This window comes from Pseudophryne corroboree, chromosome 9 (assembly GCF_028390025.1).
Source record: "Pseudophryne corroboree isolate aPseCor3 chromosome 9, aPseCor3.hap2, whole genome shotgun sequence".
Classification (NCBI taxonomy): domain Eukaryota; kingdom Metazoa; phylum Chordata; class Amphibia; order Anura; family Myobatrachidae; genus Pseudophryne; species Pseudophryne corroboree.
Window position 1 is genome coordinate 401718890 of NC_086452.1, and position 27790 is coordinate 401746679.

General features: G+C 47.7%; 1 protein-coding gene across 5 annotated transcripts in view; it reads right to left on the reverse strand.

The window, feature by feature from the left end:
* The window catches only part of CFAP20DC (CFAP20 domain containing), an 852126-nt gene that overhangs the window by 659966 nt on the left and 164370 nt on the right, over positions 1–27790 (reverse strand). For all 5 annotated transcript variants that reach the window (XR_010186965.1, XM_063940898.1, XM_063940895.1 and 2 more), the window contains 3 exons: positions 10157–10231; positions 3252–3341; positions 919–1012 (listed from right to left, as the gene is read on the reverse strand). Coding sequence is in view for 4 of the 5 variants with exons in the window: in XM_063940898.1 (XP_063796968.1) it covers positions 919–1012; positions 3252–3341; positions 10157–10231 (259 nt within the window). In the remaining variant the exon portion in view is untranslated. The remainder of the gene's footprint in view (positions 1–918; positions 1013–3251; positions 3342–10156; positions 10232–27790) is intronic.

Here is a 27790-nt window from a genome sequence, read left to right on the forward strand (position 1 = left end):
CGGAGTCCCCAGCATCCACTTAGGACGTTAGAGAAATGTACAGCTGTCTAATTATTAGAGGCAGTAGGTGGTTGTGATCATCAGCTCTGATAGGTGGCAGGACGCCTCTATCACTCCGGCACAAACCAGGTCAGCCCTGCCCACCTAAGAGGCAGGTCCCTCAGGCAGCGGGGACCACCCTGTTCTCTGCACTGGGCCATTCATCAGATATTTCTCAAAATGGTCTGCCAGGTGATAACTCATTGCAGGTCTGGGCAGCAGTGGGCCCCTTAGACCTCAGGTACCCCGGTGCAATGCACTTGCTGCACCAATGGTAGTTCTGCCTCTGCCCAGAGCAGCCGGCTTATGACAGGGATGCTCAAAACTCTGGGTGGTCATAAAAGGATTCAAACGTTTCTAAATGCATGTGTAATAAATAGCATCAATCCACTCATTCCCACTGACAGACGCACACATCCGGCAGAGTAAAGGTGGGTACACACTGATAGATGTATCTGCAGATCAACTGATCGGCAGATATATCTATGGACGGATCGGGCAGTGTTTTGAGCATACACACTGCCCGATCCGTCGTGGACTGACGTCATGAACTGGGCGGGCGTTTCCACGCGGCTGCCCAGTTCAGCTATGTCAATCACCGCCGGCCGCCGCAGCATGTGTACGGGCGGGCGGCAGGTCGCCCGTACACACAAAGCGATGCGGTAGATATATTGGCCGTCGGCTGTGCTGCGGGGCCGACGTAATATGTCTGTGAACGACGGAGTTCACAGACATATCGCCCGTACACACTGGCCGACGGACCTGCGATATATTGGCCATTCAATAGAATGGCCGATATATCGGCCAGTGTGTACCCACCTTTAGAGTTAAGGAGGGAGAAGTATTGCTATATACTTAGGGTAAGAAAAGGACACTTACGCATTTGCTTGTTATCCTTTGGCAGCTGCATCTTGATAGTCTGGCTGCTTCCTTCAAGGACAAAGACAAAACTCTTCACTTCCTTATCAAAGTCCTTGAATCATATTAATAAAAACATAATGAATTAGCCATCAAATGCCATTAGAAAAATCACACAGCAGAACGGATCAAAGAAATATCATTTCAGTCTTTTTAGAATAACAGACATTAAATCCTGGATTGCTTCTGATGTCAGGTAATGTACTGCAAGCTCCCGGGGTTAGCTACACACTGTCCATTAAACCATTTGTCAATTGTACTTATTAATTTTCATATACTTGTTATTATTTTTGGACATAAAAAAAAATTCAGCTTGCATAACACTTACTGCACTGTACTCTGTGTTTCAAAGCGCTGAACGAAGTTTATGAACTGCAGGTTTTATGTCACCTTTTAAAATGTGATCAGAATTGTGGATGATAACGTAAAACAAATAGTTTGTTATCCAAACAGCTTCAAAATAAGTGCTGCTTTTATAAAGTCCTGCCCCTAGCACCTGAGCGCCTCCTAGATGAGGTCTGTTGCATTATATAGAAGAGCTCCAGCAGTGGACAAATATGGTGTACACAGTGAGTTTGGTAATACCACTTTCATATCGCAATGTCGGGTCGCACCCGGGAATTGGAAACGGGTCCTTTGCTGGGTGGGACCCGCCATTGGACCTTACACACTGGCATCCCGACCCGGCAATATGCCAGGTCGGGTTGCCATGGCGGGCAAGGGGGCGGACCCGGCATTGGGGGCGGTGTGGAGGCGACGCTGGGAAATGAGGTCATCTCCACGTTGCCTCTGCCTATGCAGTGAAAGGGTCCCAGGTCCCGCATCAACTCGGCAACACAGTCACACTGCACCTGACCAAGTATTCAACCCGGGAATAACCCTGCGACCCGAGAATTTGGCAGTGACCCCTTTCACACCGCACAGTGACCCATGTCGATCCGGCAATATACCGGGACGATACCGGGTTATTTGTGCGGTGTGAGAGAGTTCTCACAGTACTTTCAACACTATGGGAAAATGTGAAGCAGGGTTAGATTTAGGGCCTCATGGGCCTTGGGCTGAAGGGCCTATTATGAGAAGCAGAGAGGGTGTGACCAGTGCTGTGTGGGTGTGACCAGTGCTGTGTGGGCGTGGCACATACACTAAGAGCCCCAATGTCTCCCTATATATGTAAAGTTATAAAAGTGCATCATTTTGTGTGGAAAATAAAATGTAACGCATATGAATTTTGGCTGACCGTGTGGCCAGCTGGTGACTGGTCATTATCATGCTGTCATGATAATGGACTCCATCTGTCCCATTGTTAATCTGGCCCTGCCTGTGAGATGCAGACATTGGTGAGATTCTGCCCAATGTTTTAAAGCGGCTTATTCTGCATTGGAAGTGTATGAATTCAGAGGAGTCATGGAATGGGCAGAGGACGTGGCCCATAGTTTTGTAATCAGGGCCCCGCCAACTGCTGTTTATAGCAATAACCCCCGGCCACTAGGATAACATTGGAGAAATCTCTGATTTCTTCACTATTAAGTGGTCAATCAGCCTATTTCTGGAATTTAGGATATTCACCGCTTAAAAAATAGACCCGTTAAAGAGGATTTCCGCCACAGTATCCCCATAGCATAATATTTTCATAGGGTATAACATGTGGTAAAATGTATGTCTCATTTTTCCCCGATTGTGGATACAGCTCTTTTTATTCAAAAGGTCATTTTCCACCATTTGTAACCAACTCGGAGCTGCCATTAACTTATGCTGCTTTCACATCGCAAAACCTGCTTTTTAAATGGTTCTTTAAACGGTTCTTAAAACGGGTCTGAGCAGTTAAACCCCCTTCACATCGCATGTTGTAACCAGTATATTACCATTTCATTACCGTTTTGGTAACTTTCGCACTGAACCCGTTTCACCCATACAAAACAGTGGTTGTCATTTTAAATGTTTATTTCCTGCTTCTGCCTGGTGACATCACACATGGAGACAGCCTATCACCTGCTGGGGCTTGCAAATACCGTTTCAGACCCTTTCACACTGCACAATGAAACAGGTCTGAAACAGGTAGGACCCTGCTTTTTTATCGTTTCAAAATACCGGTATTTTGAAAACGGTAAATTTAAGGTGACCCTTTCACATCGCAGCTCGAACCGTTTAGGAAGCCTTAAAAATCGGCAATTTACCGGGTTCAAGCTGCGGTGTGAAAGGGGTATTAGAGAAAGACTATCCCACTTCTTCATGTAAAGGTTACCAGAACACAAAACCTATGTCACAGGAAACTCTTTAAATAAAACTACGCTTACTTTCCAGATCCCTGATTGGCTGCCGGATAGCTTCCACTTGGCCACAGGATCTTTCCCTTGAGCACTGAAGACTTCAACAAATGCTCCCCCCTAAAACACAATACATGGATTTAGAAAACAGCAGTAAAGTATATAGTTATTTACTATAGAACATTAAAGCATAAGTAAGAAAAAACATTTTAAAATCAACATCGTTGTCTTTTGTTGTTCTCCTTTAATAAGGAAAGGATGTTTGTTACAAAAGACTAGGCGGCAGATTTATTAAACATGGTGAAGTGATAAAAGTGGAAGGTGATAACATACCAGCCAATCAGCTCCTAACTTCCATGTTACAGGCTGGGTTTGAAAAATGACAGTTAGGAGCTGACTGGCTGGTACTTTATTTCCATCCAATTTATCACTTCACCAGGCTATTAAATCTGCCCCTAGGAGTCTATTCATGAAGCAGTGAAAAGTGTGGAGAAGTGAGCTAGTGGAGAAGTTGCCCTTGGCAACCAATCAGCATTCAAGTAACATTCAGAATTTGCATAATAGAAAATAATACAGAGAAGGTAATTGGTTGTCATGGGCAACTTCTCCACTGGATCACTTCTCCACACTTTTCACTGCTACATGAATAGACCACTAGGGAAGATATTTATTAACGTTTTGGAGAGAGATAAAGTACCATCCAATCAGCTCCTGTGTTTTTCAAACACAGCCTGTAAAATTGTAGTTAGAAGCTGATTGATTTGTACTTATTCAGCTGCAAGCGCAGCTGCAACGCGATCGAATCTGGCTGGGTTTCTGCCCAGAGCGCACACGCAGGTCACGATCTGTGCATGCATGAGCTGGTCAATGCGATCGCATCGTATTGATGTGAATGCCTCTGCCTGATTCACAGGCATCGCGGGGCAGTTGGGAGGGGGCGCTGCGTTGGAATCGGGGCAGGTTTAGGGTGGCCGCGTGACATCACATGTGGCCGCTGCGAAGAGGAAAACTGCGGTGTCCCTTATTCAGCGATGCGATCGCAGTTGAATTGTCTGGCAAGTAGGACCCCGTGGGCTCTATTCCGTTGCTGTATATGGATTAGTTTCATTTCAAAGAGGGAAGTGTTCCAAGAAATATCGTCCTCTTTTACCTGAGGCGGCTTCTCATTTTGAGGACGTGGCTTCAGGCTGGGGGCGTGACTGGGTGTGTAAGTAGTGTGATCTATTAAACTGCTGTGTTTCCAAATGATGTCCCCATTATCTCTCTGGCAATGGTGGTCATTCCGAGATGATCGTAGCACGATCATTCACACTGACATGCGGGGGGACACCCGTCACAGGGTTATCCCGCACCGCATGTCAGTACTGGCCTCCCCCCCCCCCCCCGCAGAAGTACAAAGGCATTGCACAGCGGCGATGCCTTTGCACTTCAAGAGTAGCTCCCGAACAGCGCAGCTTTAGCGTGCTGGCCGGGAGCTACTCATCGCTCCCCGGCCCGCAGCGGCTGCGTGTGATGTCACGCAGCCGCGGCGGCCCGCCCCCCGTTCTGTCCGGCCTGCATTGGCCGGACCGCACCCACAAAACGGCGGCCAAACGCCGTCGTTCCGCACCTGCCCGGCGACCGCCTCTGTCTGTCAATCAGGCAGAGGTGATCGTAGCGGCCCGGCGGCATTCGGCCGTCTGGCATGCGCCAGTGCACTGCGGCATCGGCGCATGCGCAGTTCTGACCCGATCGCACCACTGCAATAAACTGCAGCGTGCGATCGGGTCAGAATGACCACCAATGTTGGTAGGTGCTGTAGATGTGGGCAGGCTTGGAGATTTCATAGCTGTTATAGTAGAAATGATAAGTAACAGCAACATCATTCCCAGGGAGCAGCTAGAGCAGCAGGTAGAAATCCATTCTGCACATGTGTATAAAGGATTTCCTCTTTCTCTGCCAGGGAACAGACGTGGGTGGCAAGGTCGCATGTGATGCAACCATGTCAATAAAAGCCCAGATGGCAGCATTCGCATTACATGCAACTGCGCCAGGTACTGTAAGTGGTTATGGTAATTTTGCACATAAATGCAACGTTAGTAAATATGCGCTGGGGGAGGTATAGGAAACATGCTATTAACATGCAGTATCTTTCAATAATTAGAACAGCAAAGTCAGGTCTAAATAAGCTCCGACGCCGATCCACCCAGACTCTACCGTGACTTGCCCAAACCGAGGGGAAAATGTATCAAACCTTCTAAAAAGTGGAGATATCGCCCCTAGCATCCAACCAGCTTTCAGCTAGCATCTATTGGGATGCGGTTACTTTACCTACAATCAAAATCCCGACGGTCAAAATTCCGGCATAGTCAAAATACAGACAATTAAAATATCAATAAGGTCAAAATACCGACAATTAAAATGTTGACAGGTCAAAAAGTGGACATGAGCTTTCATTATTTTTTTCATTGAGAGCGCGGTACACTTATACGGTGTCCGTGTCGACTTATGTCAACATACACACAAAAAACAATGGAAAACTTGTGTTGACGTTTTGACCTGTCGACATTTTAAATGTTGGTATTTTGACCTTCGCTGTATTCTAAGTATTTTGACCTTGTTGGTATTTTGACCTTGTCGGTCATTTGTTGTCGGTAAACCCCATTTAGCTAGTACATTCTAGACATTAATACATAGAAGCCAATTTGTTGCTTTGGTCAATTGCTCCAATTGTTCAGTTACTCACTATTTAGAAAGTTTGATACATATCCCCCCCATATGCTTACTTAAAAGTGACAACTTTTGTCCAAATCGCAACTTCATCCGGGGTTTGCAAATCGGGACTATCCCAATACTATTAGTTTTGTTGTACCAGAGACTACACTGCAATATGCAGAGATATAAACTCATAACTTTCATAACTATAAACTTATTTAAAAGTTGTTGTCTATAGGAATAGCTTGGCCTTTATACTCCGGAGATTGTCTGAATTGCTGACAGCAATATGGAGACAGCCTATAACATTATATTCTACTGTGACATGAAAATTCTGTAACATCATTTTCTGTCATTCTTTTGTATCAGTTTATATCACTGATATATTTTACACTGCTGCCCAAATGAAGAAGACAACATAATTGTATGTGATGGTAAATAAAATATATGTTGGCAGGAAACGAGCCTATTTATCACAATGGGAGTTTCTAATCTATAGAGCAGGTTCTTCCAGGAGATCACATGCTTCAGGAACATTTGTTCTATGTAGTGGTGATATTCTGACAATTAGAGTTGTCACAAACAGGAGATTGGGGATATTACACAGGAACCTCTCGGTGCCCATAACATCTGGGATTACTGACGGCCTGGCAATGTTACCTGGTGTTGTTGGCTGCAGGAAGAATCAGGTGCAAGCCTACATGTCTAGCCAGCGTTTTATAGGTATGCTGAAATGCCGCTGTTATTCTTTCTTAGGCACTAAGCCTAAAATACATGTTGCACTTGTAACTTGTAAAAAGATTAATCTATGTGTATGTAACATTCCGTTATCATGACAATGGGGGTTATTCAATTGTCCCGAGGGTGCCGGGTGATAAGTATCGGTGCCGGGGGCTATTTAGTTGGCCCCGATAAGCCGGCGCGTGCAGCGGCTTATCAGGGGTATAACAGCCCAGTTTTCATCCAAAAACGGGGCTATTTCACCCGAAAACACACAGGTTTCACTGATCCTGTGTTTTTACGGATGAAAAAGCAGGTTTTACCAGCCGAGCAAATTAAATAGCCCGACCGCAGCACCCGAAGAAACATCGGGGGTTTTTACTCCCGATGTCTCTTCGGGCCAAATTGAATATCCCCCAATGGGTCTTATTCGGTATGCGGTTAACATACTGCTCGCCGGGATCCCAACGGGGGCACCATACCGCCGCCGGTATACCAGCGAGGTAGGTGATTTCCCCTCTATGGGTGTCCATGACACCCATAGAGGGAGAATAGAACCTGTGGCGTAGCGTAGCTCGCCACCGAGTCTGCAAGGGGCTTTGTTGCGCTCGCCTCCCTGCCGGCATTCTACCAATCGGGATGCCGATGTCGGGATACTGACATTCGGCATCCCGGGCGGCGGTAAATTATACTGAACCCCCTAATTCAGATGTGGTTGTTTTTGCGATTCCTGTTGCAATCTTTTGCAGTTCACAATTGCAACTATATGCTAGTATGGGCATAAGCTAACCTGGGCATAGGGACACCCACTGTTGTCACGTCAATTCCATCTGATGGCGTACAACTGCAGAAACATCAGACCATCGTCACATATCGGGTCATGATGCAGAGTCTGAATAAGCGCAAGTTGAACTGCTCTCCGGGGACACAGATGGCTCTCCAGTAGCAAGTGATATCACAGCTGCTAATTTATACATGCCCGTCTGAATGGCCATGACACGCCTGCGTTTACCCGACCACTCCCCGTTACCACCTCCAGACACTGTGTACTTGTTACTCACTCTGCAACTAATCCCTCATTGCCATCGCAATTCACTTGTCGCACGCGTGCACTGCGGCTCAGCCACATGCGCAGTGAGAGAACATTGACCGATTTGCATACAACAGCCTCTTTGCCACCGCATCTGAATCAGATGCGCCAATGTTCACACAGTTATCCGATGCTTGGAAAGCTGCACATAGGTGCATGCACTGCACATGTGCACCTTAGATCCTGCATCCTTGTATGCTACATCAGATGAGTGACAGTCTGCAGCCAACTGGGGTCAGGGAGAGGACGGTGATGGACTCCGTTTCACAAAGTGTTTCATGCGAGTACCTAGGTCAGGGTCTGCGTCTTCTGAAATAGGCTTCCTGTCCCCGACAGAGGAGCCGCAGGCGGCGGTCATTCTGAGCAGTCTGAATGTTACTCAAGTGACCGGTAGTCCCGCACAAAAGTAGCCAGGTGTCGTCTATTTACACAAGATTTACTCCTGCTACATTAGCGTAATTTAGCACAATTTAGTATACAGACGCGGCTACTGTACTAGTGTGTCCATCCATGAATCAGGCCGCTACTTATCTACATTACTGTATGCTAATAGACAGGGCTGCTATGTGAAACATCCAGATGTGGAAGTTGTCTTGTGACAAAAGCCAAGTAATGCTTATAGTGCGAGGTTCATGCTTCCCATTACACAGCGGTGAAATCTGTAGCACCGGAGGCACTGAGAGAAATTGATGTACACATCTGCATACTGCTGTCCTTTAGGCCAGTATACCCGGCACGGCATAGAGATCAATTAATCTCTTTCCTGTCTTATTTCCTTAGCGGTTCTCTTGCACAACAGGAGAAATTGCTCAACATGCGGAGCCTGAAGGCAACGTGCATCTTAGGTGTAATGGTCTTTTAAATGAGGAGGGGGGGACATGAAATGTCATTTTAAAGAATTCAAGAAATATGCCAGTTTCCTCTACTATTGTGACGTATTAGCAGCAACATGTATGGCAATAACTAAATGTGTTTTTAGTACGCCATACAATCTTGAAAGAACAAAATAAAAACAGCTTAAACAAACACGGCATGTTATCCCCCTGTGGATTTTTTTATTTTACTTTGTTGGATGACATATTCAGTGTGAAAACAAAAATTTAATATTCACCCAAAGCGACTCCAGCTCATACATCCAGGTAATTTTTTTTTCTGAAGTTAATATCATTCTAAGCCAAAGGCAGAGAGTTCTTATTGGGTAAAGGATGACAAACTACACAGCTGCTCAGTCATCTCTCTCTGGTTCTTATGCCTTTGTCTGATCGCTGGATTGCTATTATAAACTTTAAAAACAAAATATGCTTTCCTTGCTTGTGTAGTCACCCGCAGCAATTTCCTGTAGCGCGGCCCAGCGCTCTGCTAAAGATCTGCCTTCCTTTGTATCATACACACCTGTTGTGCCCATTGTCTGCCCATACTCGGCTTCAATACAGTAAAATGCCAACACAAAAAACACCTATGTATAAAGCTTGCTATGTTTTCTATAAATGCTTATTTATTGCTAGTTTTTTTGTGTCCCCCCCCCCCCCCCCCCTTCCCCCTTGGCATTACCTGACTGCAGCCTCCCCATGCTGGGATTTGTAGTTCCAGCAGATTGTGAGAATCACAGGTTGCCTAAGCTTGGGAAGGTAATACCTTTAGTAGAAATAAGGGGTATATTCAATGCACTTTTCAACGTTTATGGGGAGAATTTCTATTCACCCAATTCAATGTAAGTGCCGTTTTTTCGACTTTTCGGAAATTCCGAAAGGTGGATCAGCGAATTCACCGCAGATCCACCTGTTTTGTCGAATTTGCGGGTGTTTTTGACTGTGTTTTGTCCCGTTTTCGCCCATGCCAATTCGACTTTAAAAAAAGTCGGATTGGCATGGACGAAACCGGGACAAAAGTTGGCAAAAACGCCTGCAAATTGAATAATAAGCTGTCGGATCCTCTCCGTCTAAAAAAAGTGTAATACAGATCTGCAGGATTGGGTAGAACAGAAGTATCGTCATTTGTAGAATATATTTTCCAGCTAGTACAGATACAAGGGTTGCCTGCATTAAGCTTTCTTAATTTTCTCTGCTCCCCTGGGATTTCTAGAGGAGGTGGTCCATAGAGTAGGTGTGGCCCCGAATATTATTCATCCACAAATATATACAGAACAGTTCCCGGGGATGCTGGCAGAGACAAGATTCGTGATTACAAAAGAAGAAGAGCAAAGAATGTCTCTTTGTTGGCGCACAAAAATTAAATATTGATAAAAAATAACTTTTATTTAATTTTAAATTGGTTAACATCGACAAAAATTGCCTATTCACGCCCTTTAAAAAACGTCTGAGAACGTCCGTCATTCTGCACCTCCGGCAATCTCGGACACAATTGCATCCCGCCAAAGACCTTGAATAATGTTTTAGATTATTTTATTTATATAAAGTTCTCTGAAATGTACCTGATATTCATTTTTGTACATGTCGCTCCTCAGCAAGGAAATGTCTGCAGTCTGTATCCCGAAAATTGGACGTGTCTGAAAAACAAAACACGTTATAGAGATAGATTGAGATCTCAACAGGGTCGACAGCTGATATGACACTGCAGCATAACAAGAAGTACAGTATGACCAGTGCTGAAAGTAGGGTGGTACGGGGTGGTACGGAGTACCATTTAGAAATACTGGGGCATAATTTATAAGGGGCATTTTTGTGTGTGGAACATAAAATGGTGTCAGTAGCATAACTGTGTATGTAATAGGTATTACGGTGTGTGGCATAATGTGTAACGGGCATTACGGTGTGTGGCATAATGTGTAATGGGCATTACGGTATGTGGCATAATGTGTAATGGGCATTATGGTGTTTGGCATATTGTGTAATGGACATTTCTGTGTTTGGCACAATGTGTAATGGGCATTACGGTGTTTGGCATAATGTGTAAGGGGCATTACGTTGTGTGGCATAATGTGGCCATGCCTCTGTTGTCATGTAGCCACTCCCCTAGTTTTGTGTGACCACACCCCCTCATGACACGTTTTTACTATCAGTACCATTAAGAAAAAATGTCTATGTGCACCACTGAGTATGAACCCCCCAGACGCCATTATTAAGCTAAGACATTGCAGTGACTGTGGGCCTAATTCAGACCTGATCGCTGCTGTGCATTTTTGCACATCAGCCGATCAGGTCTGAACTGCTCATGCGCCGACACCGCAGTGCGCTGGAGCATGTCAGATAAATGATGGCCATGTCAGCCCAGCGATCGCCTCTGCCTGATTGACAGGGAGAGGAGGTCGCTGGGTGGGAGGGGGAGGGCAGGCTTCATTTGGCCACCATTTCGGGGATGCGGTCTGGGCAATGCAGGCATGCACGGACCGTGCGGTGGGCTGGCCGCGACTCGGACAGCGACGGGTAGCTCTGTGCCAGCGTGCATCAATAAGTGCTTGATCCCTTGCCAGGCTGCGTTGGCAGGTGGTCTGGTGCCAATTTTTTTTCTTGGAGCGGCTGCACGCAGTTGCCCAAAAATGCTGCCTCACCACTCCCCATCTGGCCCACCATGCCCCCGCAACGCCACGTCCCTGCTACGCTGCCCCCAGATGCTTGCCGCTGTCAATCACCTTGAGTCCGCAATCCTCCAGGATGTGGCTGCAAGCAGAAGGGTTGCATACACGCACTGCGGCCGTTGCACAGATGGACCCTGCCAATGTATACTGACGCGCAGTTGCATCCATCTCTGATTCGGCTCCTTGATCTGGTAAATCTAGTTGGCCAATGACCATGATGGTTTGTGTTTACAGTGTCATTGCCTAATTATAAATTATAATACTCCTTGTGATCATAGAATCAGAATGGATGATGGGGGTCATTCCGAGTTGATCGCTCGCTAGCAACTTTTTGCAGCGCTGCGATCAGGTTAAATCTCGGCAAAACTGTGCATGCGTATGCACCGCAATGCGCAGGCACATCGTACGGGTACAAAGAGGCTAAGTGCTGAGCGATGGCTTTAACGGAGAATCCATTCGCACAGACGATCGCAAGGAAATTGACAGGAAGAAGGCATGTGTGGGTGTCAACTGACCGTTTTCTGGGAGTGTTTGGAAAAACTCAGGCGTGTCCAGGCGTTTGCAGGGCGGGTGTCTGACGTCAATTCTGGGACCGGACAGGCTGAATTGATCGCAGCGGCTGAGTAAGTCCAGAGCTAATCGGTCACGTCGCTGGAAGCTCCTGAAGAGTTTTCTGCATTTACAGTATTTTATCTGTTTGTTATTTTCAGGCAGGACTGGATGGCACCAGCCTGCCTGCTTCGTGGGACTTAGGGGGACGGCCCAACCTCTTGAAGGGTTAATGGTCCCGTTCCCCCGCTGACAGGACACTAGCTCCTGAGGGAACTATTCGCTAGCCCCACCACGGCCAGCGTACATTACCGCAGCACGCCGCCACCCCTAACAGAGCCAGAAGATAGAAGAGTGCTGAGTACTAAGACAGTGTCCCAGTTAGCGGGTCGCCGGCCATTATGGCAGCATGAGGGTACGGAGACACATGGCTTTTATGGGGGCAGATGGGTCTCCAGACTCAGTATACAATGCGGATGCACCGCTTCTGAAGGAGCGAACTGAGTCTAAGTACACTACGGGTGTACACAGTACCCAGACTGGCATTACAGACTTCAAAGGCGGCTGACTCCATTTTAAGCACAAAAATTACCTCATCCAGTATAAAAAAGCGGGAAGACCGCGCGCCATTGAAGGGGCGGGGCTTCACTATGAGCACCAGCGCCATTTTCCCTCTGCAGTAGACACAGACGTTGACGGACAGGGACGCGCAGCTTCTCCGGGGAGACTCCAGATTACCTCAGCAGTACCAGGGGGTCATAGCAGTTATACCAATCTTGGTACTTAGTCTGCGACCCAGCTAAGCTTGGCATTACCAGTAAGGGTGCTGTGTGCTGGCTCCAGGCTATCTCTGTGTCTCTCTTGGAGGGCTCTTTGTGGGTTAATTGTGCATTTAACCTTTTCCTGTGTGTGCTGTCACTGTCACAGTATAGACAAAGAGTGTGTTTCATGTAAGGCACAGTGTTCCTCTTCTCCAGGGGGTTCACTACAGTGTACTCAGTGCAGTGTACCTTCCCAGGCTAGCGAGGCAGAGCCAGCTTGGCTGGATTCCATTAGGGGAATGATTTCCAATATTTCTAATAAATTGTCCCGCAATGAGAAAGAGACACAATGTTTAAGACAATTGATGACTGAGTTTATGAACAGAGACTCAGTACCCAAACCAGCGTCTCAGTCCCCTACCATTTGTCCGCAAAAATGTCCTTTGGCCCATATCCTGCAGTCTGACGCTGATGAAGAGGGGTCAGACATGGAGGAGGGGGAGGTGGACTCAGAGGAGGGTAGGCTACTCTGTCACAGGGAATAGAGGCTCTCATAGAAGCTATCAGAGAAGTTCAACATATCCCTGATAAGGTAACACAGGAGACTGAGGAATCTTATTTTAATATAAAAAATAAATCCTCAGCCACTTTTCCTGTGTCAAAGGAACTAAATACCCTGTTTGAAGAACCGTGGGTTAATCCTGATAGGAAATTTAAAATCCCTAAAAGGTTGATATAATCTTTTCCTTTTCCTTCTCAGGATTGGAAAAAATGGGATAATCCACCGATAGTGGATGCATCAGTATCTAGGCTGTCACGGAAAATTGTATTGTCTGTCCCGAGTGCAGCCTCCCTAAAAGACACGGCTGATCGTAAAATTGAGAATACACTCAAATCTTTGTATACAGCTGCTGGGGTGGCCCAGAGACTCACTATAGCATGTGGGTGGATTACTAAGGCCATCACCAAATGGTCGGGTTGACCTAATTGAGGGGTTAAGTACCTTGCCTCAGGGGGAGATTATTTTACAAAAAACGAAATCAAGATACCACTTCACCAGCGCTTTGGTGATTAATTAGCAGCTCCAATTCTCATAGGCTGTTTCACCCCTTCCTCCATTGTATTAACACATGTGTCGTACAAACCAGTGATACATCAATTGGGAACCGGGGACAAAAGAAACGATGGGATAGTGTAACAATGTTTAAAAATTACACATTTAATACAAGACAATTAAAAAATTACAAAAGACATCCACAACGAGACGGCCTCCGGTGAATAGCAGTGTAGGCAAACAATTACCGGTTGTAGGTAAGAACTGATGTGCAATCAGTTCTTAAAGGCGTGTGAATATAAGAGTCCTTCCGGCTGCAGCTGCGGGTCCCTCCTCTATTCCAGCTTGTCTCCTTCACCGTCGGGTAAAGTGTAGGCTACCGTCACGCACCGGACACCATTCTCTTGAGCACCCATGCGTTCTGACCCTCCTCGATGCACGCTGAGCTAGGCTTGCAAAAGACCCGAGGAATCTCCCTTCTGTGGTGGCTAAAGACTTCTCACCTTGTCGAGAGTAGTAGGTTCGGGATTCAGAATTTAATTCTGCTAAACACAGACGCAAGCCTCAGGGGTTGGGGAGCAGTCATCAAGGGGGTGCAGTTTCAAGGAAGATGGTCAAGTCGGGAAGGCGTCCTTCCAATAAACATCTTGGATCTCAGGGCAATCTACAACGCCCTTCTGCAGGCCTCATCTCTACTTCGGAATAAGGCCATTTAAGTCCAGTCGGACAATGTAACGGCGGTAACGTACATAAACCGACAGGGCGCAACAAAAAGCAGAGCAGCAATGTCAGAGGTGTCAAGAATTCTCCTCTGGGCGGAGAAACACGCCGTGGCGTTGTTGGCGGTCTTCATTCCGGGAGTAGACAACTGGGAAGCAGACTTCCTCAGCAGACATGATCTGCACCAGGGGGAGTGGGGCCTCCACCCAGACATGTTCTGGTGGTTGACACATCGGTAGGGATATTCACAGATAGACATGATGGCCTCTCGACTCAACAAGAAGCTCAAGCGGTATTGTTCCAGGTCGAGAACCCACAAGCAATGGCGGTAGATGCTCTGACAACTTCGTGGGTCTACCAGCTGCTGTACGTGTTTTCTCCACTTCCTCTGAGCCCAAGAATTCTAAAAAGAATAAAAAGGGAAAAGGTTCAAGCAATCCTCATTGCTCCGGACTGGCCTCGAAGGGCCTGGTAAGATAATCTTCTCGAGATGCTGATAGAAGATCCGTGGCCTCTACCTCTTCGCAAGGATTTTCTGCAACAGGGCCCGTTCGTCTTTCAAGACTTACCGCGGCTACGTTTAACTGCATGGAGGTTGAACGGCTAATTCTAGCCAGGAGAGGACTTCCTGACAAGGTCATCCCGACTATGATGCAAGCCAGGAAGGGGGTAACTTCTAAACATTACCACCGTATATGGAAGAAGTATGTCTCTTGGTGTGAGAGCAGACAATATTCCACAATGGAATTTCATCTGGGACGTTTCCTGCTTTTTCTGCAGTCGGGAGTGGATGTGGGCCTACGCCTAGGCCCCATTAAAGTCCAGATTTCGGCTTTGTCTATTTTCTTTCAGAAACAATTGGCTTCTCTACCTGAGGTCCAGAAGTTCTTGAAAGGTGTTCTGCACATCCAGCCCCCCTTTGTGCATCCCACAGCACATTGGGATCTCAATTTGGTGCTGCAATTTCTCCAATTGGACTGGTTTGAACCGTTACAGGAGGTTGACGTAAAGTATCCTTACGTGGAAGACGGTCACACTGTTGGCCTTGGCCTCGGCAAGACGTGTGTCGGAGCTAGGGGCGTTGTCTCACAAGAATCCCTACTTAATTTTCCATGAGGACAATGTCGAACTCAGAACTCATCAGCAATTTCTTCCTAAGGTGGTGTCCGCTTTTCACATAAACCAACCTATTGTGGTTCCAGCTGTGACGGACACCTCTGCTACTTCAAAGTCTTTGGATGTTGTGACGGCTTTGAAGGTGTATGTAAAAAGAACAGCTCATCACAGAAAATCCGACTCGCTGTTCGTTCTCTATGATCCCAATAAAATTGGGTGTCCTGCTTCAAAGCAGTCTATTGCACGTTGGATCAGGCTCACTATCCAGCATGTTTATTCCACGGCAGGATTGCCGGTTCCAAAATCTGTACAATTCCACTCTACTAGGTCAGTGGGTTCTACTTGGGCGGCTGACCGGGGTGTCTCTGCTTTACAGCTATGACGAGCAGCTACTTGCTCAGGTTCGAACACGTTTGCAAAGTTTTACAAGTTCGATACTTTGGCCTCTGAGGACCTTCAGTTTGGTCAATCAGTTCTGCAGGAACCTCAGCACTCTCTCACCCTGTTTGGGAGCTTTGGTTCTTCCCCATGGTACTAAATGGATTCCCAGTATCCTCTAGGACGTTAGAGAAAATAGGATTTTAATTTCCTACCGGTAAATCCTTTTCTCGTAGTCCGTAGATGATACTTGGCGCTCGCATGGTGCTTCGTTCTTCCTGCACTGTTACTTGGTTAAGTATTCTGGTTTGTTCAGCTGTTGCTGTTCATGTTTCATGTTTGGTTAGCATGGCTTTCCTATTGCTCTGTGTTCTGGTTCGTAATCTCACCACTTTCCTTTTCTATCCTTCTCTCAAAGTATGTCCATCTCCTTGGGAACAGTTTCCTAGACTGAGTCTGGTAGGAGGGGCATAGAGGGAGGAGCCAGCGCACACTAACAAATTCTTAAAGTGCCCAAGGCTCCTAGTGGACCCGTCTATACCCCATGGTACTAAATTGATTCCCAGTATCCTCTACGGACTACGAGAAAAGGATTTACCGGTAGGTAATTAAAATCCTATTTTATTGCACTAGTGCCGTTACTGTTCAAAGCTCTACATGGACTTCCCTTTAATGAAGAAATAACTACTAACCAATAACTACAAAGAGCTAATATTTATCTCTTACACATAAACCCAGCTTCCACATTTCTGATCTTGAAAACAGGGATCACACTAACTTCACATACAGATTATCTGACCTTTCCGTCTCACTGGGACATCTGCAGAGTCACCGCAGATACTCCTGAAGAAAGGGACCCTGGCAGCTTAGTATAACTGGGTTCAGTATGGAATACCGGTGGGCGGGATGCCGGCTGTCAAAATCCCAACAGCGGCATCACACCCACCAGAATGGTGGCAGCCGGGCGATCGATGAGAGACTATGGGTGCCGTGGACACCCACGAGTGGGAACAGCCCTGTTGCACCGGGATTCCGGCCAGCGGTATTGCTGGCTGTTGGGATTCCGGTAACTTAAACACATCCCATTTAACCATTGGAGCAATCAAATACAGTCTAACCTCCCCACGTAATCATTGCCGGTTCTAGCCCTTGTGTCACCCCGGGCAAAAATAGGGGTGTGGCTTCATACAGGGGCGTGGTCAGTTACGCCCCCTGTAGAGTTGTGCCCCCATTTTTTTATTCTGATTGTTTAATTGAAACCTCCACAGAAAGGTTTCTAAGGTCGTATGCCATTGAACCATTTCTTTTTATCAAAACCAATTAGAATAAATCATATAATCTCCCCTCCGCGCTTTAGATGGTTGTTTAGTGCCCTGTAGAGTTGTGTCCCCATTTGTGCCCCCTGTAGAGCAGCGCCGCTCAAAAAAAAAATAAGAAAAAAATAATAATTAATACTTACTATCCCCGCTCCTGATTCCCGACCGCTGCTGACCTCCGCCGCGCCGCTCCTCGGATCTATGCGAGAGACGTCATGACGTCTCTCCCATAGCACAGCATAGACACTAGAGGTCAATTCTGACCCCTAGCGTCTATGTGCCAGTCCCACAATGCTGTGCTGTGCGCGATGACGGCATTGCGCACCGCACAGCAAAGGTCCTCTACACGAAGGGAAACTAGACGGGTAGCGTCTACCCGTTTAGTTTCCTTCACAGCGCCGCACAGCACCAGGGGGCACTGACCAACAGTAGCGGATCTTGCCATGGCGCGGTGCCCTCCGGAAGGCGGCACCCCGGGCTAAAATCCCGTGTGCCCGTAGCAAGATCCGCTACTGCGTGTACTGCTACTGTACTCTCCACTAACGAAAAGAAAAATGACAAACTTGGTAAAGGCATAGCCCTTTAAATGGCACCTTCCCTAGAATGTTCTGTGCATTTAAAATGTGTTATTGTTATGGAATAGATAGATAGATAGATAGATAGATAGATAGATAGATAGATAGATAGATAGATAGATAGATAGATAGATAGATAGATAGATAGATACTGGTCATTCCTATGAGACCTGGTATAGAAGACTTGGCTAGACTAAGTATTTAGGCCTGAAACTTGTATTAATGGTAGCTTAAATTTCGTGTAACTATCAGTTTCATGAACTACACAATTTTCAAGAATGATCAAGGTACCTAAACAGTTCACCGCTTGGCAAATGATGGATGAAATTATTATTGGGTGTCTGTAATTAGGAAGCATAACTGCGTGACTGTCTGTCATAACCAGAGGTATGATTTATATTCTAATAACCATTTTCATGTAATGTGTGAGATCAACTACATAATTATCTGTGCTGAGCTCTCTCCATGAGAAGTTTGCCTTAAGTTTTAAATCCACTTGCACTTGTTGTAGGTGAATTAGGACCGATATTGAAATTACTGCAATTATTAGCCATGCTTTGCTAGTGGATCCAGTTAGGTGCATAGGAGATTAGTCATATCTTCACCATCCATCCTGGATGCATGACTTAATTAGTCATGTCTTTTCTCTCAGCGGGTCTTCATTCAGTATCTATTAGTCATGTCTTGCCTAGCCATCTTTCTGAACGTAAAGCTATTAGCACAGCCTCAGAAACTTTACACTGCTATATAGTATATACACATGTTTCCAACCACATAGGTGGACTTTTAGCTTTGCTAAAACACAGCCCGGGACACCACAAAATCCAAAAACATGGTAGTGCAAAGGATGACTGGAATCAGAACTACAATTAAACAAGAGACATTCGGCATCCAGTATTCACGCAGAGCAATCCAAACCAAAAGACTGATTATTCCATAGGAAAGCAAGGCAGAGGCCCAAAAGAAAGTTTTCATATACTGTACAGGCATCAACGATTAATTTCCCAATCCATGCTATAAGGTGCCTAAAGTGGCAATGGGGGGGGGGGGGGGGGTTATTCAGGTTTGTTAGCAAACCAAAAAAGCACACTAATGGACAAAACCATGTGCACTGCAGGTGGGGCAGATGTAACATGTGCAGAGTTAGATTTTGATCAGTTATATTGTTTCTGTGCAGGGTAAATACTGTCCGCTTTATTCTTACACTGCAATTTCGATTTCAGTTTGATCACACACCACCCAACTTTAACTCTCTCTGCACATGTTACATCTGCCCCAACTGCAGTTCAACATGGTTTTGCTCATTAGTGTGCTTTTTTGGTTTGCTGACAAACCTGAATAAGGTCCAAATACTGCTTGGTCAGTGCAGACAACCTGGCGCTGGGGCAAATACAGGATTTCTGGTGGGGTTTTTCCAAATGTTTGTTTGTGCGAATTTGGGCAGCCGTAAAGTGCGGCTCCTTGGAAGGGAAATCTGCTGCCACTGGGCATGTGAGGGTTTCCGGGCAACTAGAAACCCCCTGTCACCATTTGCCTATTCGGCGGATGGGGCAACAGCCCGATAACTGTATAGCCTACATACATGGCAAGATATTTGAAAGCAATCTCCATTCACGGTATTCAGGTGGCTGAGTGGATCAGACAGGTTGGGTAAGCAAACCACATGATAAAGACAGTTTTCAGGCTATGAACGATTATCGTTCATGCCCATACACAAAACAATGGTGGTCATTCCGAGTTGATCGCTCGCAAGCTGCTTTTAGCAGCTTTGCACACGCTAAGCCGCCGCCTACTGGGAGTGAATCATAGTGTGGCCGGAGAGGCCCCAGCCACGTGGAAAATGGCCACCACGGCACTGAAGGGGTTAACCCCTAGTGCCCGGCGCCATTAACAGACAATACTGTGGGCGCTAGGCGCCATGTTTTATAAATGTCTTAAAAAATGTATTTCTTATGTGTGCCGTGGTCCCGGACCTCTCCGGAGACCACGGCAGTGAGGGCAGCCCCCGGCGCGCTGAGCAGAGTGTGTGCGCCGGGGGAGAGGGGAGCCGCTGACCGCCAGAGTCCGGGAGCTCCGCTCCCGGCAGCGGTCAGTGCAGCCCCGGGCGCACTAGCTGTGTGCGCGCCGGGGAGAAGGGAGAGCCGCTGCAGGCGGGAGATCCACTCCCGCTGCAGCGCTCTCTGTGTGTGCCGCCGCTGGGGGCCGGGAGCTCTGCTCCCGGCGCCTCAGCCCATCGGAGGTGGCCAGCCGCGGCAGCCGGGACGAACGTCCCGGGCTGCTGGGCGGCAAGGGGGGTGCGCCGCAGCCCGGCTCCCCGCCGGACGCTGCAACGAGGTCAACGTACTCAGCGCAGCTCTGCCCTCGGCGCCTCAGCCCATCGGAGGTGGCCAGCCGTGGCAGCCGGGACGAACATCCCGGGCTGCTGGGCGGCAAGGGGGGTGCGCCGCAGCCCGGCTCCCCGCCGGACGCTGCGACGAGGACACCGTACTCAGCGCCGCATACAGGGGACCGGGCTAGCCGGCTCCCTGCGCGGCGAGGCCACCAGAGTGCGCCGCTCATGGGGGACCGGGCTAGCCGGCTCCCTAGCGGCGGAGGCACGTAAGGGGCAGTGGACACTGGGGACTGGGAGCTACGCTCCCGGCACCTCAGTGCTCCAGAAGCACAGAGCTGCGGCGGCCGGGACAAGCGTCCTGAGCCGCCGGGCTTTAGGTCCGGGGGGTGCGCCGCTCCGGGCGGCGAGGCCACAAAGTGAGTGCCCCACTGGGGGGACAGGGAGAGCCAGCTCCCTGGACCCCAGTGGCAGGCATTACAGGCAGGCTGGAGGATGGGGGAAGCCACCCCCATACCTCCCGTGCAGCACTGAGAGAGCCCTAGCAGCCAGGCAGCAGGGCTAGGGAAGCCCAGCGCTGAGCACTGGGCACAGTAGTTAAAAACAAGACATTGTTTTAAACGTAATAACATACAGTGTGTTATAAGGCACTGCAGTGCCTGGGTATGTAGAGCCTGTGCAGAGCACAGGCTCAGTGTATATTTAAAGGGGAATGTACAGTGTGTTTTAAATGTGATGTATTTAAAGATAAAATGCACTTACTTGGTTGTGTGTCCCAGGAGGGGGGAATCCATGGCTGTGCAGGCTGATGGATTCTCCCAGACCTTTTCCCCAAGGACGGAATGCTTTCCCATCCAGCCTCACGCTTTGGGGGGGCATTGGGAGAAAGAGAAGAAGCTCAGCTTTGAAGCAGGCTGAGTGGTTTTCTGGAGCTCCATGGAGATCACCCGTGGTGGCCCGGAGACCTGGACCGGGGAGCTAGGCTGCCCAGCTCTGGAGCCCAAATCCAGGCTGCAGGCAGTGGGCTGGGTCCCGGGCAGGTTTCTGGAAGTCAGTTTAGGAGGGAAAACTTCCCCCAGCCTAGACTGAATGGCACCGGGGCGTATCCTGATCCTCCAGGATGGGACAGTCATAGGAGAGTGACCACTCCCTACTGTCCATAGAGAACAATGTTAGCTGTGCATGTGACCAAGGCATGCACAGCTCATGGGTAAACATTTATTGGTTGTACACCACAGGGCGGGCTTACCCCCTGTGGTAATGTGTATTGGAGTGGGATAAAAGGAGGGCAGTTGGCCCATGGAAATTGTATTGTACCATCTTTATTCTGCTGAAACATCTTGTTGTATGCTGTTGCCCCTAGCAATAGGGAGGAGCCTTTTCAAAGGTTATATTTGAGCAAATAAACATCATTGCCTCAAGAAGATTGCTTCATCTTGTGACCTACAGGGTTATGCCAACCATAGCCCCGTCCTCCGGCTGTCCAGGGAAGCACCTAACGTCTCCAAGTTCCGCCTTCCGCCAGCTACCGGTAGAGGCCTAGCAAGTGGCTAGTGGGGATTCGTCAACACCACACAGGTGTGGTAAGGCAGTGCGTCGGCACATACAGAGCAGAACCGTGGTTCCAAACGCCACGGCAGGTTAGGAGTTTGGTGGTGGCAGCAAAAACCCGCCCACAACGCAGTGGGTGGAGTCAGTAACAGGCGGTTACTGACGGTAAGCGGGAATCCCCTATGTGGTCAGGCCTCGTGTGACTTGACCTTCCATTCTGTGCGCAGCCAACGGGACGCGAAAGCGGCGAGTGCTTTCGTACGGGACCGTCCTGTCACACTTACCATAGTAGATTTGCGAACGAAAGATTAGCAGATTTGCGATTAGACAGTTCTTAGCAGTTTCTGAGTAGCTCGAGACTTACTCTGCCACTGCGATCAGTTCAGTCAGTTTCGTTCCTGGTTTGACGTCACAAACACACCCAGCGTTCACCCGGACACTCCCCCGTTTCTCCAGCCACTCCCGCGTTTTTCCCAGAAACGGCAGCGTTTTTTCGCACACACCCATAAAACGGCCAGTTTCCGCCCAGAAACACCCACTTCCTGTCAATCACACTACGATCACCAGAACGAAGAAAAAACTTCGTAATGCCGTGAGTAAAATACCTAACTTAATAGCAAATTTACTTGGCACAGTCGCACTGCGGACATTGCGCATGCGCATTAGCGACTAATCGCTCCATTGCGAAAAAAAAATAACGAGCGATCAACTCGGAATGACCACCCATATTAGGTGTTTAATTGGCTGATCTGAACAGTTATCGTTCAGCGTATGGCTAACTTAAAATGCATTCTTGCTGATTCATCTGTAGAGATCAGTGCATCTATTAGCTTTGTCCACCCTATTCATCTATGTGCAAACATCTATTAGTCATGCCTTGTCATCCCAGTTCATCTATGTGCAAACATCTATTAGTAATGCCTTGCACATGTCTACCTAGATCAGAGACCCAAGTTATTGCTTTAATTTGCAATGCATTGTCCAATGGAACTGCACACATTTTAATCCCTCGTACACTTACAAAAGCAAATGTATCTCATCACTTAAACATAAGATTCTGCATCTTCTTAACAATTTATTCTTATTGCTATTTATTTATTGATCCAGTGCTAGAAGTTTATGACATTGTTTCACCGCAGAGCGCAGACACCTTGCTATTAAATACTTGTAAAAGGCCAGACTTGGTATAAATAAATTGCTCTCTATAAAGTTTGAAGACATCTACTGTATAGCTATTTTTCCTTTTATTCGCAGAGCGCTTAAATCTTCAGATCTCATTCTGCTTGTCAGAACCTCATGGCAGGATTATCTCCATAGTAGCGGTTCATTTCTAATTCTGGAGAGCAGACAGCACCGGCGCCAACCCCTCCTCTGTGTGTGTATCAGGAAACTTCAGTGAAATAATGTATGTAAAATAAATATGCTTTGCTTGGCAAGAATTGTATTTACATGAAAGGCTGAGCACACACTCTATACAACATTGTAAATGCCGGAAACGAGTAAAGGAACATGTTGGGCTAGGGAGAGCATGCATTTTATGTACTGTGTATTTGACCTTTTCACCTCTGGTCGGGAATATAGATTGGGGTTATCCTCTTCTTAATAAAACATGTCAACCGCCAGCAACAGCTTTTACCTGACGCTCTGTTGTAGCAGTATGAGCAGATGTAATAAGGAGGATTGCTGCCTAGAGCTGCAGTAACGGGGGGGGGGGGCGTGGGTGGAGTGGTTGCTCATTTTTATGGCGGCATGTTTTTTTTTTTTTATCTTTGCAGCCACCAAAGATCAATATCCCAACATGGTCAAAATACCAACATTTAAAATACCGACAAGGTCAAAAAACTGTAATTTAAAATGCCGATGGGTCAAAAAGTCGACACAAGTTTTTCATTATTTTTTAATTGAAACCGACTTGTTCATACTTTACCATCCCAGTGGGTCTGGAGGGGGAGTATAATAGTGTGCCCGAAGTGCGAGGGGACATGGTACACTTATACGATGCCCATGTCGGCCTATGCCGACAACCCCCCCCAAAAAAAAACTTATGTCGACTTTTTGACCTGTCGACATTTTAAATGTTGATATTTTGACCTTGTCAGTATTTTAAATGTCGGTATTTGACCTTGTCGGTATTTTGATCGTCGGTCAATTGTTGTCGAGGTTTTGACCGTCGGGATTTTGATTGCAGGTATTTCATACTAATCTCCATGAGTCCTATTTGTTTTTCATACCAAGAAATGAATATGTATTGGTTAGTGTTTGAAACGTGACTTATATTATATTAACTGGGATCATAAATCCCTATTGCCTGAAATGTGTGAAAGGGGATAACAGGGATTATGCAGGAAGTGCTGGAGAAGCCTGCTGCCACGCCTATACTCCCCGGTCCACCAGGCACTGGTGTTTGCTGGTATCAGATTAATGTCATTTAATAGCAAATCATATTTACTAATTCTCCTGGAGTGTTTGGAGGAGTCAATAATTTCTGGGGCTTCTGAGACAGTGGGCCAGCCTCATGTATCCTGACCACTTTCAAGTTGGAGGTCCATGGGTTAGAAAACATGAATTGCATTGAGTCACATCATCATGGCCACTTCCCACTAGAGATGAGCGGATTTGGTTCCCTGAGAACCGAACCCCCCCGAACTTCACTACCCAAGCCCGGATCTGAGCCCGGCTCGGGTTTTCCCGTCTGACTCGGAAATCAGAACGAGGCAAAATGTCATCATCCCGCTGTCGGATTCTCGCAGGGTTTGGATTCCATATAAGGAGCCACGCATCGCCGCCATTTTCACTCCAGTCCCGGAGAGTGTAATGAGAGGACGTGTCTTCATCCTCAGTGTCTGAGTGAGCGGGAAAGTGGGGTGGCGATTCCAGTGCTGTCTTGCGCTGCTCAGTCCAGTGTAGTGTCTGCATCAGTCAGTCCAGTGACCAGTCACAGTGGTGCTGTGTTTTCCTGCATCAGTATCAGGGGCGGATCCAGAAGAAAATGTTAGGGGGGGCACCATGGAAGGGGCAAGAACATTTGCGTTCGGCTTCGGTGCATGTGAGGTGGCGCTTCTTATACAATGCCCACAGTTGTAGCGCTCATTATGCAATGTCCACTGTACTGGTAGTGCCCCTTATATAGACCCCATAGTAGTGGTGCCCCTTATGCAATGCCTGTATTGCCCCCAGTAGTAATGTTGCCTGTAGTAATGCCCCGTCATTTAGCGCCCTAGTAGTTATGCCCCCAGTGGTAATGCCCCTGCAGTTATGACCCCAGTAGTTAACCCACCCCCCATTTAGTTTAGCCTCCCAGTGGTAATGCCCCCAGTAGTTTGCCTGCTTGTAGTTTAGCCACCAGTAGTAATGCCCCCCTGTAGTTTGCCCCATTGTAGTTTAGCCCCTGTAGTTATGCCCCCCTTGTAGTTTAGCCCCCAGTAATGCCCCCAGTAGTTTGACCGCTGTAGTTATTCCCCAGTAGTTTGGCCCCTGTAGTTTAGCCCACAAGTAGTAATGCCCCTGTAGTTACGCCGCCAGTAGTAATGCCCCTGTAGTTACGCCATCAGTAGTAATGCCCTCCTGTAGTTTGCCCCCAGTAGTTAGCCCCTTTGTAGTTGGCCCCCAGTAATAATGTCCCCCAGTAGATGTCCCGCAGTAGTAATGCCCCCTAGGAGTTTGTCCCCAATAGATGACTCCCCAGTAGTAATGCTCCCAGTAGATGCCCCCCAGTAATAATGCCCCCAGTTGTAATACACCCAGCAGATGCCACCAGTAATAATGTCCCCCAGTAGTTTGCCCCCAGTAGATGCCCCCCAGTAAAAATGTCCCCCAGTAGCTGCCCCCAGTAGTAATGCCCCCAATAGATGACCCCCAGTAGTAATGCCCCCGATAGATGCCCCCCAGTAATAATGCCCCTTGTTGATGCCCCATAGTAATGCCCCCAGTAGATGCTCCCCCAGTAATAATGCCCCCAGTAGTAATGCCACCCCACCCAGTAGTAATGTCCCTTGTTGATGCCCCCCAGTAGTAATGCCCCCAGTAGTAATGCCCCCAGTAGATGCTCCCCCCAGTAATAATGCCCCCAGTAGTAATGCCCCCCCACCCAGTAGTAATGTCCCTTGTTGATGCCCCCCAGTAGTGATGCCCCCCAGTAGTAATGCCCCCAGTAGATGCTCCCCCAGTAATAATGCCCCCCCCACCCAGTAGTAATGTCCTTGTTGATGCCCCCCAGTAGTAATGTCCCCAGTAGATGCCCCCGCTGCATTGAGGAAGAGAAAACACAACATACTTACCGAGCCCCGTTCCCGCTTCCAGACCGCTGCAGTACTCCTCCTCTTGGCGTCCGCTCCTCAGCACTATGAGAGAGACGTCATGACTGACGTCTCTCCCATAGCGCACGCCGCACAGTGACAGCGCCGGAGGCAGGAGCTCAGTACTGAGCTCCTGCCTCCAGCTTTCAGTAAGGAGAGACGGGCGCCCGCTGGTAACACAATCTCAGCGGGCGCCCGTCATCACCCTGTGCGGCGCCGGGGGGGGGTACGGAGGCCACAAATGACAGGGGGGGGCATGGGCCCGAGTGCCCCCCCCCCCCCCCCCCGGATCCGCCACTGATCAGTACAGTAGTAGTGTCTTATGCTGCATCAGTCCAGTCACAGTGGTGGTGTCCTCTGCTGCCATATGTCCAGTGTAGCTGTATAAGTCCAGTCCGGTGGTGGTGTCCTGTGCTGTATATTATTTACTCCATATAAAAGGGTTATATACATTACTTATATTATTATCCAAATAATTTTTACAGGGTTTGCCCAGTGTGGTGTAGGGGGAGTGTGGTATGGAAGGTAGATAGTAACTAGGTCGACAGTGTCTAGGTCGACAGTGTCAAGGTCGACCACTATTGGTCGACAGTAACTAGGTCGATAGGGTTTCAAGGTCGACAGGGTCTTTAGGTCGACAGGTCAAAAGGTCGACATGAGTTTCTTTATTTTTTTTGGTGTCGTTTTCTTCGTAGAGTGACCGGGAACCCCAATTAGTGCACAGTATTCGCTCGCCATGCTTCGGGCAAGGTGCCTCGCTCCGCTACCGCTTCGCTCGGTCATGCTTCGGGCAAGGTGCCTCGCTCCGCTACCGCTTCGCTCGATCCAACCGTAGTCCACATGGATCGTTAAGTATGAAAAGGTTAAAAAAAAGAAAAAAATCGTTAAAAACTCATGTCGACCTTTTGACCTGTCGACCTAGAACATGTCAATCTATAGACCCTGTCGACCTAGAAACCCTGTCGACCTAGTTACTGTCGACCAATAGTGGTCGACCTAGATAGTGGCGACCTAGTTACTGTCGACCTAGAGACCGGATACCGTGTAGGGGTACGCTCGCCTGTGCTGCATATTATTATAATAGCTCCAAATAAAAGGGTTATTATTATTCAAATTAATTTTACAGGCTTTGCCATGTGTGTGTGTGTGTGTGTGGTTTAGGGGTACGCTATCCTGTGCCACCAATATTGTGCGTGTATTACATCTGGGCAAATTCCAGCACGTCCCATGTTGTTTGTGCCGCACACTTGTGTCGCTTAGTTTAGTCATACAGCTACAGTACCTCATTGCACCTCTTTTACTTCTTTGCATGATGTGCTGTTTGGGGACTAGTTTTTTTAAGTGCCATCCTGTCTGCAACTGCAGTGCCACTCCTAGATGGGCCAGGTGTTTGTGCCGCTTAGCTTAGTCATACAGCCACCTCGGTGCAACCTTTTGGCCTAAAAACAATATTGTGAGGTGTGAGGTGTTCAGAATAGACTGGAAATGAGTGGAAATGAATGTTATTGAGGTTAATACCGTAGGATCATAATTACCCCCAAATTCTGTGATTTTAGCTGTTTTTATGATTTTTTCGAAAATCATCCAGATCCAAAACCAAAACACATAAGGGTGGTTTTGGCAAAACCAAGCCAAAACCAAAACACGAGCATGGAACCAGAACCAAAACCAAAACACGAAAGGTGCCCGCAATTGTCGCTCGCTCCTGGAATCTCCCGTAGATGGCGTTTTAAAATCTGTCAAATATGTAGCAAACAAAACACCTCAGGCCCTCATTCCGAGTTGTTCGCTCGTTATTTTCCTTCGCATCGGTGCGATTTTCCCGCTAACTGCGCATGCGCAATGTTCGCACTGCGGCTGCGTCAAGTAAATTTGCTAAGAAGTTT